Here is a 16,663-nt window from a genome sequence, read left to right on the forward strand (position 1 = left end):
CGGCGGCGCAGAGCCGGCGGGTGGCGGGGCTGCCTCCGGACGAGCGAGCTCCGCCCGGCCTGCCCGGGGCCGCAGAGGAGGCTGAGCTGGAGCTGGAAGAGGAGGGGGAGGAAGCGGAGCTGGACGGAGACCTGCTGGAGGAGGAGGAGCTGGAAGAAGGCGAGGAAGAGGACCGGCCGTCGCTGCTGCTGCTGTCGCCGCCCGCGGCCCCCGCCTCCCAGACCCCGCCAACCCCAGGCGGGTCCCTGGGGTCGGTGCTGCTGCCTGCTGCCGGTTTCGATGCCCGGGAGGCAGCCGCGGCGGCAGGGGTGCTCTACGGAGGGGACGATGCCCAGGGCATGATGGCGGCAATGCTGTCCCACGCCTACAGCTCCAGCGGCTGCGGGGCGGCAGCAGCCGCCCTGAACGGGGAGCAGGCGGCCCTGCTCCGGAGGAAGAGCGTCAACACCACCGAGTGCGTCCCGGTGCCCAGCTCCGAGCACGTCGCCGAGATTGTCGGTCGCCAGGGTGAGTGCAGGGAGTGGAGTCCCACTGGGCTTGGCCCTGGGCGTGGGTGGGGAGACCGAAGAAAGGAGCTCGGGGCCGAAAAGGCGAACTCGGCGAGTCCTCTGCAGTCCACTGCCTAGGGGTCTGGGAGGAGCCGAGAGTCTTGGAGGCCAGAAGATGGGTCACCTTGCGAAACCCCGGTTGTTCCACTCGTTTTGCAAGATAAAAGGTGTTAAGTTTCTCGAGCCACCCAATCCGGTGGGGTTCTCCGCTCGGGCTGTATTCGTGGAACACTAGCCTGGCAAGCCACCAGAAACCTCAGCGACGTGGTGAAAGGTTGGGTCAGATGAGTTGTCGATTGGGGATTGTGAACGGAAAGCTTCCAAGTGCACGTTAGTGCTGCACAGTGTTCTGTAAAAGCAGGGGGAGAAGCCCTCGACTTCCCTTGGCCAGCCTATTGAGGTGAGGAAATGCACAGAAACAGGGGCTGGTGGAAAGCGCTTTTTCCAGAGGACTGGGCTGTGCAAGTGGGCAGTGACCCCCACCCGCCGCCGCCCCGCACCTAGTCACAAACTCGGCTTCGGAAGAGCAGCCTGACTCTGCTGAGCTCTCTGTATTCCTTTTGATACATCTTCACTCCCGGAGAGGCACATCGGCTGTCTTTGAGAACACCCTGTCTGCACAGAGTGCAGGAAAATTGGACAGTAAGGTAATTGAGTTGAGAAACTTTATGCGTTTTTAGTTTTTAGTCAGTTCTCTTCACTTGCCAGCACACCAGTGCTGCAGACAGACTCCTCCCACATTGTTCAGACAAAGGACCTATGTCTCAGATTCCAGGAGTAGATTTGTGAAGGTGGGGGAAGGGGATGCTGGGAGTACCTCTGCCTCTGACATTTTTAGGCAAGGTCCTAGGGTCTTGTATGTAGTTTGTCCCCCTCTCTTAAGGGGGTAAATATGACCTGCTGCCGCCGCCTGTGTACAGCATGATTTAGCCAGGTTCTAGTAGGTCTCTTTACTGTTCGGTTGAGAGCATTGTGGGGGTCAAATAAAGAGATGATGGCGCTGCCGCTTAAATGATCTCATCTTTCCCAAGTGGCCTAAAGTACACAGAAATAGGAGGTTTGTCAAAACGGTGGTTTCAAATATCAGTGTTGGTAAGAACTCTAGGATTTTAATAAGAAAAACCCATCTGAAATCCAGATAGAGGAGAGCTTATTTCAGACTGCCTGATGATTTGGCACTTAAATGCACTGTTCAAAGATGGTGCCATTCAGTTGGAAAGCGAGTTTATTGCTATAGTTTTGGTAAGTCAGTTTCACATTTCTATTTGTTTCCTTTTGTTTTGTTTGCAACATACAGGATAAGGAGTCCTGGGTGGCACAAACGGTTCAGCTGTTTGAACCCACCCAGAGGCACCTTGGAAGAGAGGCCGGGTGAACTGCTTCCCAAAGGTCAGTTTTGTAGACCCTGTTGAGCAGCTCTCCTCTGCACACGTGTGGTCTCCGTGAGTTGGAATTGACTCACAACAGGATGAACTGTTTCACTGACATGGGAGGCAATTATAACATCTCAGTCTGTAGGTCTAGACTGAGTTGGCCATTTATTTAAGAACATCAGTGAGTATCAAGCTTGTATTTTACAAAGCATTTGAGTTTATGGTAGTTGGGAATGTGAGGTTGCTTCAGACAAACTATCTACCCTTAAGACCCTAACATTCTAACAAGCAGCAGAAGGGCACTAAACTGATACCTAGTTAATGACACTAACTGAATACCTGACAAAGAAAAAGTGTTTATGTGAGAACATTGACCTTGGAGGGCCTCGGAGGATAGCTAGGACTTTAACAAATAGAGATGGAAGAAAGATAGGAATTGTGAGGGAAAGGTGCAGAGGAATAATCTCTGAGTGTGGTTCGCAAGTAGTGTTACCCTTGTTAGAGTTTGGGATCTGTATGGGGGAGTGATGAAAAAGGGCTGGGAAGGGGTGTGTTCAGGCCAGGTCTGAAGAACCCTTAATGCCATGCTGATGCCTCCTCAGGTGACACTGTGCTTATGGTGAATTTCTGATAACAAAGGAAAAGAATATTGACATGTCAGTTTTAATAAGGGACAAGTTAATGATGTATCTTGTAGAGTTAGTTTAATGCAGATTTTTGCCATTCGCTGTATTATACCCTTGAAAGTATTAAGAAATTGTCCTTTTTGCACAAACTGCTGTCTTTATGTGAAGTCATTAGTTAAAAGTAAGCTGAAAATTCCCCATTTCTTTTTGGTACCCTCTATCAGATGATAGCAAAAGAGATGACATCCTAGTGGTTTTTAGTTTGTTTGTTTTTTAGGGCTGTGCTTAGTTAATAAGAAAACATGAATATATTTATGTCTTAGGACATGGAGACAAATTGCTGACAATTCCTTTTGACTTAGTATTTTCCAGAGTTGACAGTGTGCTAAAAGTATGTCATCATTCTCTATCTTATCTTAAAAGCAACAAAGTCTTGCCCTTTTCCTGTTTTGAGCCATTCAACTAGTGGATCATTGACCCCTTTGCCACCCCCACTCCCCAGCTGCAGCAGTAATAAAACCTGTGAAGTTTTTTATTTCCTCACTCCTCTGGAGAACTAGCTGTCTCCTAATGTTTGCTGCATCCCCTTAACAGTGTGATGATCCTCCCGTGGGAGAGTACCCTTTTCCCCAAGTAAGCAGAACTGGCCAAATCGTTTAATTGTTTGGTTTCAGTGAGCTAAACTCTCATCCTTAAAAATTACCCGTTCTTGCCATTTTCTTCATTACTTGAAGCCATAATTTTCTATTTGACATCTCTTAATTGGTTCTGAAAATAATTATGTCACAGATGGAGACATTTATGACTTCAGCTCTGAAACAAAGAATAGGACAAATGGAATTCTGAGTCATGGAGTCTAGCAGCTTATGTAGATGGCCTCGGGTTCCAGTACCTTTCAAAAGAAGAAAGAAAGAAACTGCGTTGGTAGTGATGAGAGTTGGCAGTGTTTGACCTCACATTTATCATTAGACTGGTAACCAGATAGCTGGCGGTTCAAACCCACCAGCGACTCCTTGGAAGGAAGATTGAGCGATCGACTTCCGTAGTGATACTGCCTCGGAGACCCAAGGAGGGGTCGCTATGAGTTGGAGTCGACTCGACGGCAATGAGTCTGTAGCATATGATTTGTAGGTATTAAATTGTCTTGGTTTTAAACTTTGCATCTCATTTTGAAATCAACAATGATGCATAAAATAAAGCTAGGAACTGAAGATACTAACTGATATCAAAGATGCTTTAGAAATAAAAATAAACCTGACAACAGATTTAAGACCTAATTTTGTAAAATTAGAAACATTTCTTTTTTTAAATGTAGTTACCTGTAAGACACATTAACAATGGTTCGCAGGAGGCTTATGGCAACAGGTTTTGTTCCAGTTTGTACTCACTGGTATCCAGTGAGATTAAAGAATGAATTAAAGTAGAAGTCTCTAACTGTTACTGACTACGTTATAAATAAATATTAAATGTCATAAATTCAGTTGTTACAAAGACTGGTAGCCCAGGGTTTTGTGTTACTGTTAAAGGTTAATGCGCATCTTCAAATATTTTCAGTATTTATTTTAATTGATTTGGAAGGAAGGGTGGGCAATCTGCTTCTGTAGTGATACCACCTCGGAAACCCAAGGAGGGGTCACTATGAGTCAGGTCCGACTCGACGGCACGTAACAAAAACAACAACATTTTAATTGATGGTGAATGTGTGTTGCCTAGCCTCATAAGTATGCCAATATGTTATACATCATAAGATACACATAAAAATTTTTATGCAATGAGATAAAAATGGAAATAGGAGTTCTAATTTTTTTCTGCACTCCAGTGGATTGTCCTGCATGCACCTTATTTTGACTATTAGTGAGCTTAGAATGTTTTGGAATTTTTTTTTCTTCTATTGAACTACTTTGTCCCCATTGATACCAGTGGTATTGTATATTGTCACTTCTTTTGTGTGTGTGTGTGTGAGAGAGAGAGAGAGGGAGAGAGAGATTTGGGGGCAGATTTACAAAGCAGGTTTCATTTTACTCTCAACACTTCATACACATTTGCTTTCATGCCCTGATTAAAATCCCAGCAAGAAGCTCTCCTCCCATTTCCTCCTCGTGACTACCCCTTCCCTCTCTCTGTCCTTCTTACCTGTGCAGTCCTGCTGTCCAGCTTTCCCTCTATGCAAATGCTGCCCTTCTGTTCTCTCTCAGTTGGTTGATCTAAGGGGTGTGCCTCCCTAGGGTAGGTGGGTGCATCTCCCTGGGGTAGATGTTCTGCTCATAGGCCTTTCTCCTATTTGGCTGAGAACTAATGCTCAGAAGTGAGTCCAGTTCCAGGCCCATAGGATAATTGAGGGCCATAGTTCTCAGGGGTTCCACCAGTCTCTATCAAACTAGTAATTCTAGTCATTTTTGTGTTTTACATTGTTTCAGTTTGCCCTAAAATTATCCTTGTGACAGTTTTTCCCTGTTTCTTGGGATGAAACTAACCTTCAAACTCTAACACAATTGAAATATGGTATACACATATTCTGAAATAATAGTGTGCTATTATACGCACATGTGTACATAAATTCCCTATTTAAGGAGAAATACACATTTCATGAGAAGAAACCATTTCAGAATAATCCTGAAGTACAGTGTCTTTCTTTTTTGGAGGTAGGAAATTGTTGACCTTTTTGTCAGGTAGGAGCTCTGGTAGTGTAGTGGCTAAGGCTGCTAATCAGAAAGTCGGCAGATTGAACCCACTGGCTGCTCCCACAGGAGACGTTGAGGCAGTCTGTTTCCATAAAGATTTACAGACTTGGAAACCCTGTGGAGCAGTTCTACTGGGCCCTATAGGTTCATGACAAGTCAGAATCAACTCAGTGATGGTGGGTTTGGTATCTTAGTTACTGAATCAGTGTCATTTAACCGTGCTAGGTGAATGTATCCTTATTTTACAGATGTGGAAACTGGCCTTTGGCGAGGTAACACACTCAAATAATGAAACTTGGATCTAGATCAGAGATAAAGTTCTTCCACTTTGCAGTGTCACCTGACAATTGGAGGCGTTCTACTTAGGGGGTTAATATTTGGGTGGATTTCTGAGTTGGGATACATTGTTTCTAGTATGCATAACAAAACAATACTCATCAAGATTAGTTTACTTAACAAGATGTATCTGCTGCTTAGAAGGCACAGCGGCTTCTAATAGAGTTTTAATATGTTTGACTAAAAATTTACTATCACTCATAGTTCCGAAAGCTAACCTGTGTATAGATACACGAGCTTTAAAAATTAAAGTGGTGTAGTTTTCGTAGGCTTTAAATTTTAATTCATCATAGTTTGCATAGATATGTGTCCAGTCACATATACATACACATATACATATATATATATATATTTGTTGTTGTTGTTACGTGCCATCGAGTCGGACCCAACTCATAGCGACCCCTCCTTGTGGGTTTCTGAGGCAGTATCACTACGGAAGTAGATTGCCAGTAGATTGCCCCATCTTCCTTCCGAGGAGTGGCAGCTGGGTTTGAACCGCTGGCCTTCTGGTTAGCAGTCAAGTGCCTTTGGCACTATGCTACCAGAGCTCGTATATGTGTGTGTGTGTGTGTGTGTGTGTGTGTGTGTGTGTAGTCCCATGAGGTGTTTTTGTTTTTTTTGAAAGCAGCTCTTATTTGGTTATTATCTCCCCCTCTGGTGTAGTAGTGCCTAAGGCATCGGACTGTTAACCAAAAGGCTGGCGGTTCAAACCTACCAGCCACTTCTTGAAAGGAAAATTGGGCAATCTACTTCTGTAGAGATGCTGCCTCAGAAACCCAAGGGGTGGATATGAGTTGAATCGACTCCACGGCAGTGAGTTTGGTTTGGAATGGTTTTAAGAGGAGCTCTGGTGGCGTAGTGCCTAAGGCATCTGACTGCTAACCAGAAGGCTGGTGGTTCAAACCCTAATTGGCTTTTAAAAGTCTCTATTCAGCTGTGGTTTATTGCAAAGAGCCAACAATCAGAACTAGAAGTTCCTGAATTCCGATTACTCTCCACCACTAACTCCCTTTGTGATCTTGCACAAGCTCTGGACTTCAGATTCCTCTTCTAACAGCTCGGTATAATCGTATCTACAGTACCTCTAAAGACTAAAATGATATATAAATAAGTTGACATATATGAAACTGTAAAGGGAGAAGGACATGTTACTTTTGTGAAGTTAAATCTGACATTAATTTGGAACCACTTTTTAATATCATTCCCCTTTTGGTAGACAGTTTCATGCTTTATTTTCTTCTAAAGTAAATAGAATTAGAACCAACTGATGCCTGAATGTATCTTAAATACATGACACTGTTATCACTCAGAATAAGCTTAAATCATGATGTTGTAACAAAAAAAAAACACTACAAAATCTCAATATTAAAACAACCAAATTTTATTTCTGGTCCATAGGGCCTCTGCTTATATTAGTTGTTCATGGATACAGGGCAGTGGAACAGCCACCGTCTCAAGTATTTCTGGTTCTCCATCATGTGACAGGGATGAGATTTGTGGCATTGTATGCACTGTCTTTTAAATGTTGAATCCAGAAGTAATGCAGTCATGCGCCAAACATCCACTTGGGCAACATTGGACTCCATATGTGTCCATAGGCCCATAAGGTCATACAGACTGTACCCAGGTTACAACCCATAGTTACAGACCAACCCCCATAAAGCCAATTACAGGCAGTCCCCAGATTACAAATGATTTCTATTCTCAAGTCTATCCTTAAGTCACATTTGTAAATTAGAACACTTAAGTATGGTTTGTATCTAAAGTCAGTTAGTCAAATGTTTGTCTTATTACATAGTATGTAATGTACCTTTCTATGCATAAAAAAAAGAAGTATGTCCAGATACACTAAAACATTTTTAATGTAATACAATAATGTAATATTTTGATGCCTATCACAAAGTAACACCCATTTGTTACTACAAACCATTGTATGTACCTTGAATTTTTCATATGCTTTATATATGTTTGTTCGTAACTACCGGTTGTATGTATGTCAGATACTCATAACCTGGGGACTGCCTGTATATAAGATGGTATTCACATAACGTCTTATTTCACAGAATGTATTGTGGACATTAAGCAGCACATGACTGCTCTTATCGCTTAACCACCAAAGCAAGGCATCTGGCCATACCTAACTTCAAGCAGGTGAGGAGGTGAATTACAACCGCATCCCCAGGAGAGAGCCAGAATATCAATGAAGAGCCTTGATGCCTATCACAGTATACTATTTCATAAGTTGTGTGTTTGCTAGGAGCTCTGGTAGCATAGTGCCTAAGGCACTTGACTGCTAACCAGAAGGCTGGCGGTTCAAACCCACCAGGCACTCCTCGGAAGGAAGATGGGGCAATCTACTTCCATAGTGATACTGCCTCGGAACCCAAGGAGGGGTCGCTATGAGTCGGGTCTGACTTGATGGCACATAACAACAACAACGTGTTTGCTACAGAATTACTAAAAATGGAGTTTCTGACATGTAGGATTTGTAATTTAAAGTTTCTGCTGCTTGAGAAAGATTGATCTATAGATTTTCATGTGATTCTAAAGTGACTTTTTTTTTTTTTTTATTAAACTGTATCACTGTATATTAATGTTCTCCAAATGGCTTGCATACCAGATATTTTGGATTTTTAACTTTCTTCTCAAACTACCTACAAAAAGCATATGTGAGTGGCATCTGATCTCCTCTAAACTCACAAGGGGGAAGGAGGATCAAGATCAGGGTCACTAGGCCAAGGCTGATTCCTTTGAGGGGGAGGTCAGCATTTACCAATTCTCACACCAACTGTCCCTCCCACAGCACTCTCTACTTCTCTGCTGGCATCAGTAATTCATTGCAATGGCTACACAAAATTCACAGACATTACTCATGATTATGGGGTTTATTAAGGAAGTGTGACAATCTTTATTAAGATTCAGGATCAGAAACAAGTCAGGATACAGTTCTTTAATCAGGGCAGCTTCTTCTCAGCTGTGCCACAGGCACACTTGTCTCTGGCTTTGGCCCCTGGGTCTTAGTGCCCTTTGTCCTCTGCCCTGCTCTGGCAAGTGTTACAAAGCTCTTTTATCTTTGCCGACAGGTAGCCAGAGACGCACGCCGCTCCACCAGCAAGCCTCCTGTCCAAAGGTGCTCAGCCTTCTTGCTGTGTGGGCCAAGAAACCCATCACTCTTGTTTAATCCAATCAGTTCTGCTGTCACCATCTCTCATGTCACAACTCTCTGTCTCCTGGATAGGAGGAGTTCAGGGCAGGGATCTTGGGTCCAAAGGACAAACTCCACTCCTGGCTCTTCTTTCTTGATGGTAGTAAGATCCCCTTCCCACCCCTGGAATGGCTCATTGTAAGCCTAGCGGGATGGCAAAACTGACCAGTCCCCATGTTAGGGTTCCATATACCTTATTTACTTTATTAGCAAGCTAGCCAATCCCCTTGGTGGGCCACAAACATGTATTTGCATAGTCCCAGCCAGTCATCTGGTGGGATTCACAAAGATCACAGCTAGAAGAGCCATATTAAGTTATTCACTGCACCATACTACCATTAGGTACTGCACCATACTACCATTAGGTACTATATAGAGATTTACGAGATTAAACCTGATGTTAAGTAAACCATTAAAATAATTTTCTAAAATGTTACGATTGCCAAACCTACCTATACTGAATGTAGTCATAGCCTAATGCTATATGAATAGTTCAAATCTTTATTCCATGATTGATTTTGAGAATTTTTAAGTTTGCTCTGTGTAACTTGAGAGCCCCTTTCCTAACTGTCATTGGGATTTAAGGGTACATCTACATGATTTTTGCTTTTATGTAGTAAGCAAGGGACTGCAAAGCATTGTATGTAGTAGAGCCTGTTTTGACCCAGAAGTACAGATACATCATGAACTAGTAAGAATGGACTTTAAAGTGAAAAGAAAAATTGTTTAATGAGAACTACAGACATATTTGAAGTGGTAAGTATAAAGAAAGTTACCTAAAACATGGTGGGTGTCGAGTGTGGGAAGAGTGGTTCCAGACAACTGGAAAATTTTCCAAAAAATTTCAACATTGTGAAAATACTTGCATTTTGAGCTGACCTTTTTATAAGTTCCTTCCATCTTTGTGCTACTTTATTATGTGTCTCACAGTTCACCAAGTTGATGAGTGTTCAAACCAAACCAAACCAAAATCACTGCCATTGAATTGTTTCCGATTCATAGAGACCCTCGTTGGTTTCCCAGGCTATAAATCTTTACGGAAGTAGATAGCCCAGTCTTCCTTCCACAGAGTAGCTGGTGGGTTTGAACCACTGACCGTTTGGTTGTCAATCAAATCCCTTATCCACTATACCACCGAAGTGTTAAGCCTATATAGTATCTTGCAGGACTTTCCAGTTTCTTAAAGCCTGTTCAGTAGTAAGTTTGTATGAAGATAAGGTTTTCGTTCTCATAACTTTTGCTTGGAGAAAGGAGCCTTATTAGACTTAATCCTAGTAACTAACATGTTGTTTCTTATGGTTTTTTAATATCCATAATGCAGTTGAGGTTTTTATTTCTTACAGTAACTTAAATTGTTTCAAAATTCATTTCCTTTTTTTATAGTTAACAACTTTAAAGTTAGATGAAGCAGGTTTTGTTGAGTGTTGTCTTTGTGGTCTAGCTTGAGAAACAGTACTTGGCAGATCTGGGTCTTACCCAGTTTTCCCTTTCGTTTTCTGTGACCTGAGATGTCCAGTGCCTCTGTTCTAATGAAGAGGGCCTTGTTGAGAGTGGTTTGGCTTCAGTGGTTTTCACCATGATGGCTGATAAGCTGGAACCTCTAGGTCATTTTGTTCTTGATCGGTCAAAGCAATGCCTTCCTAGGATGAATAATGTGACTTTACAACAGCATTTCCTCTGATATGTTCACACTGATTGATGCTGAAAAAGAGCCATAATCAAAGTAGTCTGAGAAATACTTGAGTGAACCAAATTAAGCAGGTTTCTTTACTACAGGATTTTTTAGGACCTTTCTGTGAATGTTCATTGTTAGTCTCCCAAGGGATACATCCTTAATCTTGGAAAGAACCCTGCCTAAATATTCTCTGTAAAAAAAACCTCACTGCCATCGAATCGGATCCAACTCATAGTGACACCCCTCCTTGGTTTCCGAGGCGGTATCACTGCAGAAGTAGATTGCCCAGTCTTCCTTCCAAGGAGTGGCTGGTGGATTTGAACCACCAGAGCTCCCTAAATATTGTCAGATTAAGTGATACAATTCTTTGGCTAGCTTAATTATGACGTAAAAAAAATAATTGAAGACACATATAAAAATCAATAGTATTTCTTTATTCTACGTGAACAATTGGAATCCAAAAAATTTTAAATACCATTTATAGTAGTGCCTGCAAAATGAAATACTTGAGTATAAATCTAACAAAATACAGGATCAGTCTCTGTGCTGAAAGCTACAAAACACTGTTTTGGGGCGGGGGGAAATCAAGGGAAACTTAAATAAATGGATTCATTATAGTTAAGAGGTCAGTTCTCTAAAAGTGATCTATGGGTTTAACACAATCCCAATCAAAATCCTGTGGTAATTCTTAGATGCAGATAAACTGATTATAAAATTTACATGGAAAAGAAAAGGAATTAGAATATCTGAAACAGTATTGTAAAGCATATGTTACAGCAAACCAGAAACTAAGATTCACTGCCATCAAGTTCATTCCAACTCATAAGGGACCCCCACTGTGTTTTCGAGGCTATAAATCTGTATAGAAGCAGATTGCCTCATCTTTCTTCCTCAAAGCAGCCAGTGGATTCAAACCACCATCCTTTTGGTTAGCAGCCAGCCTGCCTTACCACCAGAGCATCTTTTTTATTACAGCTACCATCAAAAGGACGGTTGTGGTATTGTTGAAAGAATTAGACACACAGAAAAGAGCACAGAGCCTGGAAATTGTCCCATATAAGTATGATCAGTTGATTTTTTTCATGAAGATGCAAGGCAGTTCAATCAAGGAAGGATAATCTTTTCAACGAATGGTGTTGGAACAACTGTACATCATATGCAAAAAGAGAACCTGGACCCATGGCTCACACCACGTACAAAAAAATTAAAAAATTCTTAAGGTAGAAAAGTAGGTTGTGTAAGTTTGCTATGTGTATGTGTATGTGTTCCCTAGAACAGTCACTAAAAAATATGTCTTTAAATAATCAATAGGCAAAATAGAATTCTGAAAACAAGTTAATTTACAAGAAGGCAAGAAAAGGAAAACAAGAACACAAAACAGGAAACTCAGAATAAAATGTTATACCTAAAAGTAGCCATATCAAAAATTACATGAAATGTAAGTGGTCTAAACATACTAATTAAAGACAAGAATTGCTGGATTGGATTTAAAAACCAAAACCCAATTATGTACTGTCTACAAGAAACTCACCTGAAACATAATGATATGAGTAGATTGAAAATTAAAGGACAGGAAAAGACATACTGCAAAAACACTATTTTTAAAAAAAAAGCTAGAATGGCTATATTGATATCAGGGAACGCGGACTTCAGAAGAAGGAATATTCCCGGAGGCAAAGAAGGACATTAAATAATGATAAATGGGTGGTGATGTAGTCCCTAAGGGATTTGACTGCTAACCAGAAGGCTGGAGGTTCAAATCCACCAGCTACTTCTCAGAAGGAAGACTGGGCAGGATACCACCTCGGAAACCCAAGGAAGGAGTCACTGTAAGTCAGATTCGACTCAACAGCAGTGAGTTTGGGGTTGTGTTTGTTTGTTTGTTTGTTTTTTACAAAGAAGACTTAATACTACTAATTGAGTGTACGTCTACTAACCGAGCTTCAGTATGCTTGATGTAAAAATTGACAGAAGAAATAGACAAATCCACAATTACAATGGAACATTTGAACATTCCCTTTCTCAGTAAATGGTAAGACAGACATAAAATCAGTAAGAATATAGATGACTTGAACAATACCCTCAGCCAGTTTGACCTGATTCACATTTGTAAACATGCCATTAAATTGCAAAATACATACTCTTTTCAAATGCACATGGAGCAAGTACACGAAGATAGACTACATTTCTGAGTCCTAAAACAAACCTTATTAAATTTAAATAAAGTATATTCTCTAAAATGTACATTTCCTTCTCAACACTGTTTTAGCTGCAGATTTTGATATGTTGTACTTTCATTTGGTTCAAAATATTTTCCAATTTCCTCTTTGACCCATGGATTTATATACTGGTCAAACCACCACCACTGAGTCGACTGCAGCTTGTTTTAATTTCAAAGTATTTGGGGAATATTCCAGAAGGCTGTCTTGAGTACAAAATAAAGGGTCAGTCTGTGTGCTGAAAACTGCAAAACACTTTTAATTTAGAAATTAAAATAAGTTGCAATCAACTTAGTGGTGGTGGTGTTTTGATCAGTATATAATCCATGGGTCAAAGAGGAAATTGGAAAATATTTTGAACCAAATGAAAGTACAACATATCAAAATTTGTGGTATACAGCTAAAGCAGTGTTGAGAAGGAAGTGTGTAACACTGAATGCTTATATTAGAAAATAGATCTCAAATTTAAGATTCCACCTTAAACTAGAAAAAGAGCAAATCAAGTTTAAAGCAAGCAGAAGGAAGGAAATAATGAAGATTAGAGTACAAATCAATGGAATTGAAAACAAAAACAGTAGTGACTAATCAAGGAAAACAAAAGCTGGTTCTTCAAGAGAAAAAGTGAATGGAATTGATAAAAAAATACTCAACAAATTACTGGAAAAAAGAAAGTAGAAACAAATTAGCTACATCAGGAACCAAACAGGATACTACTACTGATCCCATGGATATTAAAAGAATAATAAGGGAATACTGTGAACAATTTTGTGCATATAAATTCAGCAAGTTAAATGAAAAGAACCCAGTTACTTGATACCAGCAACCAAGCCTCACGAACCAAGAGTACTCTTGAACAGTTTTACATTCAAAGACTATTCAGAAAGTAATCAAATTAGTAGTTATCTTTCCAAGAAAGAAAACTAAAGCTCAGATGGTTTCACCAATGAAATAGGCTAAACATTTAATGAAGAAGTAACACCAGTTCTACACAATCTCTTCCAAAAAGTGGAATAGAAGGGAATGCTTTCCAGTCAATTTTATGAAGGCAGCATTATGATGACGCCCCACACCAGACAAAGACAGTACAAGAAAATTACAGATTAGTATATCAGGAAGTTGAGCCCATTGTTATCTAATCAATTCCAACTAATAGTTGCAATTGATTCTACCCTGTAGGACAGGGTAGAACTACCCTGTGGGATGTCCAAGGCTGTAATCTTTACAGAAGCAAACTGCCATATCTTTCTCCCACAAAGTAGTTGATGGGTTCAAACTGATGACCTTTTCAGTTGACAAGAGCATTGTAACCACTGCTTCACCAAGGCTCTTCTCATGAGCCTAGGCACAGAAACTCTTCAACAGAAAATATTAGCAAATTGAATCTAGCAATATATAAAAAAAGAACATGTTGCAACCCAGGAATGGAAGGTTCGTTCAATATTAAAATATCAATGTGGGATCTACCATATTAACAGACTAAAGAAAAATAACTACATGATCATTATAATAGAAGCAGAAAAGACATCTGAGAAAATAAAATATTCATTAGTGATAAAAAAAATTCGGCACCTAGGAATAAAGGAACTTTCTCAGTGTGAAAAGGGTATTTATCCAAAAAACTTGCTAATATTTTTAATATCATACTGGAAGTTCTAACAGATACAAAAAGGCCCAAAAAAGGAGTGGGAGGTGGGGGGAATCCAAATTCAGATTGGAAAAGAAAAAAGACTATCCCTGTTTGCAGACAACATGATTCTCTACAGAGAAATGTCCAAAGAATCTACCAAAAACCAGTTACAGCTTAATAGCAAATTTAGCAAGGTCACAAGATGCAAGTTAGTAGTGTTTCTATATACTAACAGTGAACATTGGAAATAGAAGTTTTAAAAACAGGACCATTTATAACAGGCCCCTTAACCCTAATGAAATACTTAGGTTTAAATATTTAATAAAAGGCAATCCAGAATACTGTTGTTCAAGTGCTACCAGTCCAAGAAGTCAGATGGAATAGCATGTGTGTGCCATCCTGTTCTTTGTCTTGAATATAATGGATGAGGAGCATGCATGACAAACCAATTTTGTTGGCCACAAATTTAATTTCTGTATCTTACATACAGCTTCAGAAAAAGATTGATGTGTTTGGACTTTATAGCCATGAGTTGAGTGAACAGTTTGAGGTGATGTTCTGTTTAAGGGTGGCATATTGCATGGCTTTAAGCATAACAGAACAGATAAGTTCCGAGCAGATATCAAGCAGGAAAATGTAATGAAATCACTTCATCTTCTATTGGAGGTGGTCATTGAAGTCAAGTGCTCCATTGTTTTATGGTCACAATCATATTGCAGATGCATCTTTTTTTCACTGTTTATTCTGTCAAAGTTGTTTCTCGTTTCAGTTTCTAATTATCTTTTTTTTCTCCTTAATATTTTGGGTAAGAATCTTTTCCATTAAAGAGAGAGCTGTCAACTTATAGGGTTGTAGGAGTGGGCAGCTGTGGATGATGGGAGGACAGCGGCAGAAATCTTTTATTCCTGAAGTAGGCAGAGCTTTGACTTCTTCAGAGTCATCAGATAGGTGAAGAAATACCACCATCCTAAGGAGCTCTGGTAGCATAGTGGCTAAAGCACTTGACTGCTAACCAGAAGGCTGGCGGTTCAAACCCACCAGCCACTCCTCGGAAGGAAGGTTGGGCAATCCTACTTCTGTAGTGATACTGCCTCGGAAACCCAAGGAGGGGTCGCTATGAGTTGGGGCCGACTCGACGGCCCATAACAACAACAACAACAAGGAGGTTCTCTGGAATATGGCGCCTTTAGCCATAGTCTTTGTAACTCCAACCAGATGACTGGGAGGGACTGTGCAAATGTAGGATGTTTCTGACCTACCAGGGGATTGGATAGCTTGCTATTAATGTAAATAAGGTGCGTGAAACCCTAACATGGGAATTAGTCAATTTTGCCATCCTGCTAGGCTTAAAATGAGCCATCCCAGAGGTAGAAAGGAGCGATCTCAATGTGCAGTTACTTCTGACCTCCACCTTATAATAGTTAGCCTTGGGCTGGTGATCTTGAACTTCCTCCCCTCTTGAGAAGTTAGAGGAGGTCAGACACCTCTGCCACTCCTTGTTCATAGATTCTTACTCAGCAGGTTATTTACTCGTGTTCTAGGCACTGGGGGGAGATCTAGTGGTTCACTGGTTAGAGTATTTGGTTACTAACCAAAAGGTTGGTGGTTTGAACCCACTAGCTGCTCTGCAGGAGAAAAATGAAGCAGTCTGCTTTTGTAAAGATTTACAGCCTTGGAAACCTATGGAGCAGTTCTACTCTGTTCTGTAGGGTCACTATGAGTGAGAATCAACTCTAAGGTAGTGGGTAGGGTTTGGTGTTTAAGGCACTGGAGAGCCTGCTGGGGAGTGTATGAACACAGGGAGCCCTGCCCTGTGGAGCTGTTAATTCTCTATTTTGCAGTGATACTGTATAAATGGTGATCATTTTCTTTCCTTTTGTGTTGGCCATTCCTCTTGAGGAAGGGGGTGTGTATAAGCTTTTAAATAATTAGTAAATCGTGCTTGTTTTGACATTTTTCCTTGTTGCTAAATTCCCAATCACATCAAGTCTCATTGAATTTTAGTTTAATCCTTCTTGATTTAAATATGTCTCCTTCTAGAGACATTGAATGAGAGAAGCCTTCAGGGAGGGAGCTGTGAGAAAATGGGGGAATTTGCAACAAATTATATGAAGGTAAATGTAGGGTGAGGCTGAGAACAGTTTCCTTCCATCACTAACTTAGTAAAAAGTTACATGGGGTGGTATGAGAAGCAGATGCAGTGCTGTTCCTACTTCCTTTACCAGTCCTCTTACCAGACACTTCTGTATAAAACTAGCACTAGAATTTTTTTTTTTTTTTTTAATTAGGATTTGGGTGAAGATTTACAGAGTAAATTCACTTTTCATACAGCAGTTCACATATACTTTGTCTCATGTCATTGACCAAAATTTA

The 16,663-nt window shown here is 40.7% G+C and overlaps 1 protein-coding gene across 1 annotated transcript in view; it reads left to right on the forward strand.

Moving 5' to 3' along the window:
* The window catches only part of MEX3C (mex-3 RNA binding family member C), a 56,000-nt gene that overhangs the window by 27,648 nt on the left and 11,689 nt on the right, over positions 1 to 16,663 (forward strand). The window contains exon 2 of the mRNA XM_007943807.2: positions 12 to 507. Coding sequence (XP_007941998.2) covers positions 12 to 507 — 496 coding nt within the window. The remainder of the gene's footprint in view (positions 1 to 11; positions 508 to 16,663) is intronic.

The sequence above is a fragment of the Orycteropus afer genome, unplaced genomic scaffold, assembly GCF_000298275.1.
Source record: "Orycteropus afer afer isolate SDZICR_OR568_19922 unplaced genomic scaffold, OryAfe1.0 scaffold00113, whole genome shotgun sequence".
NCBI lineage: Eukaryota > Metazoa > Chordata > Mammalia > Tubulidentata > Orycteropodidae > Orycteropus > Orycteropus afer.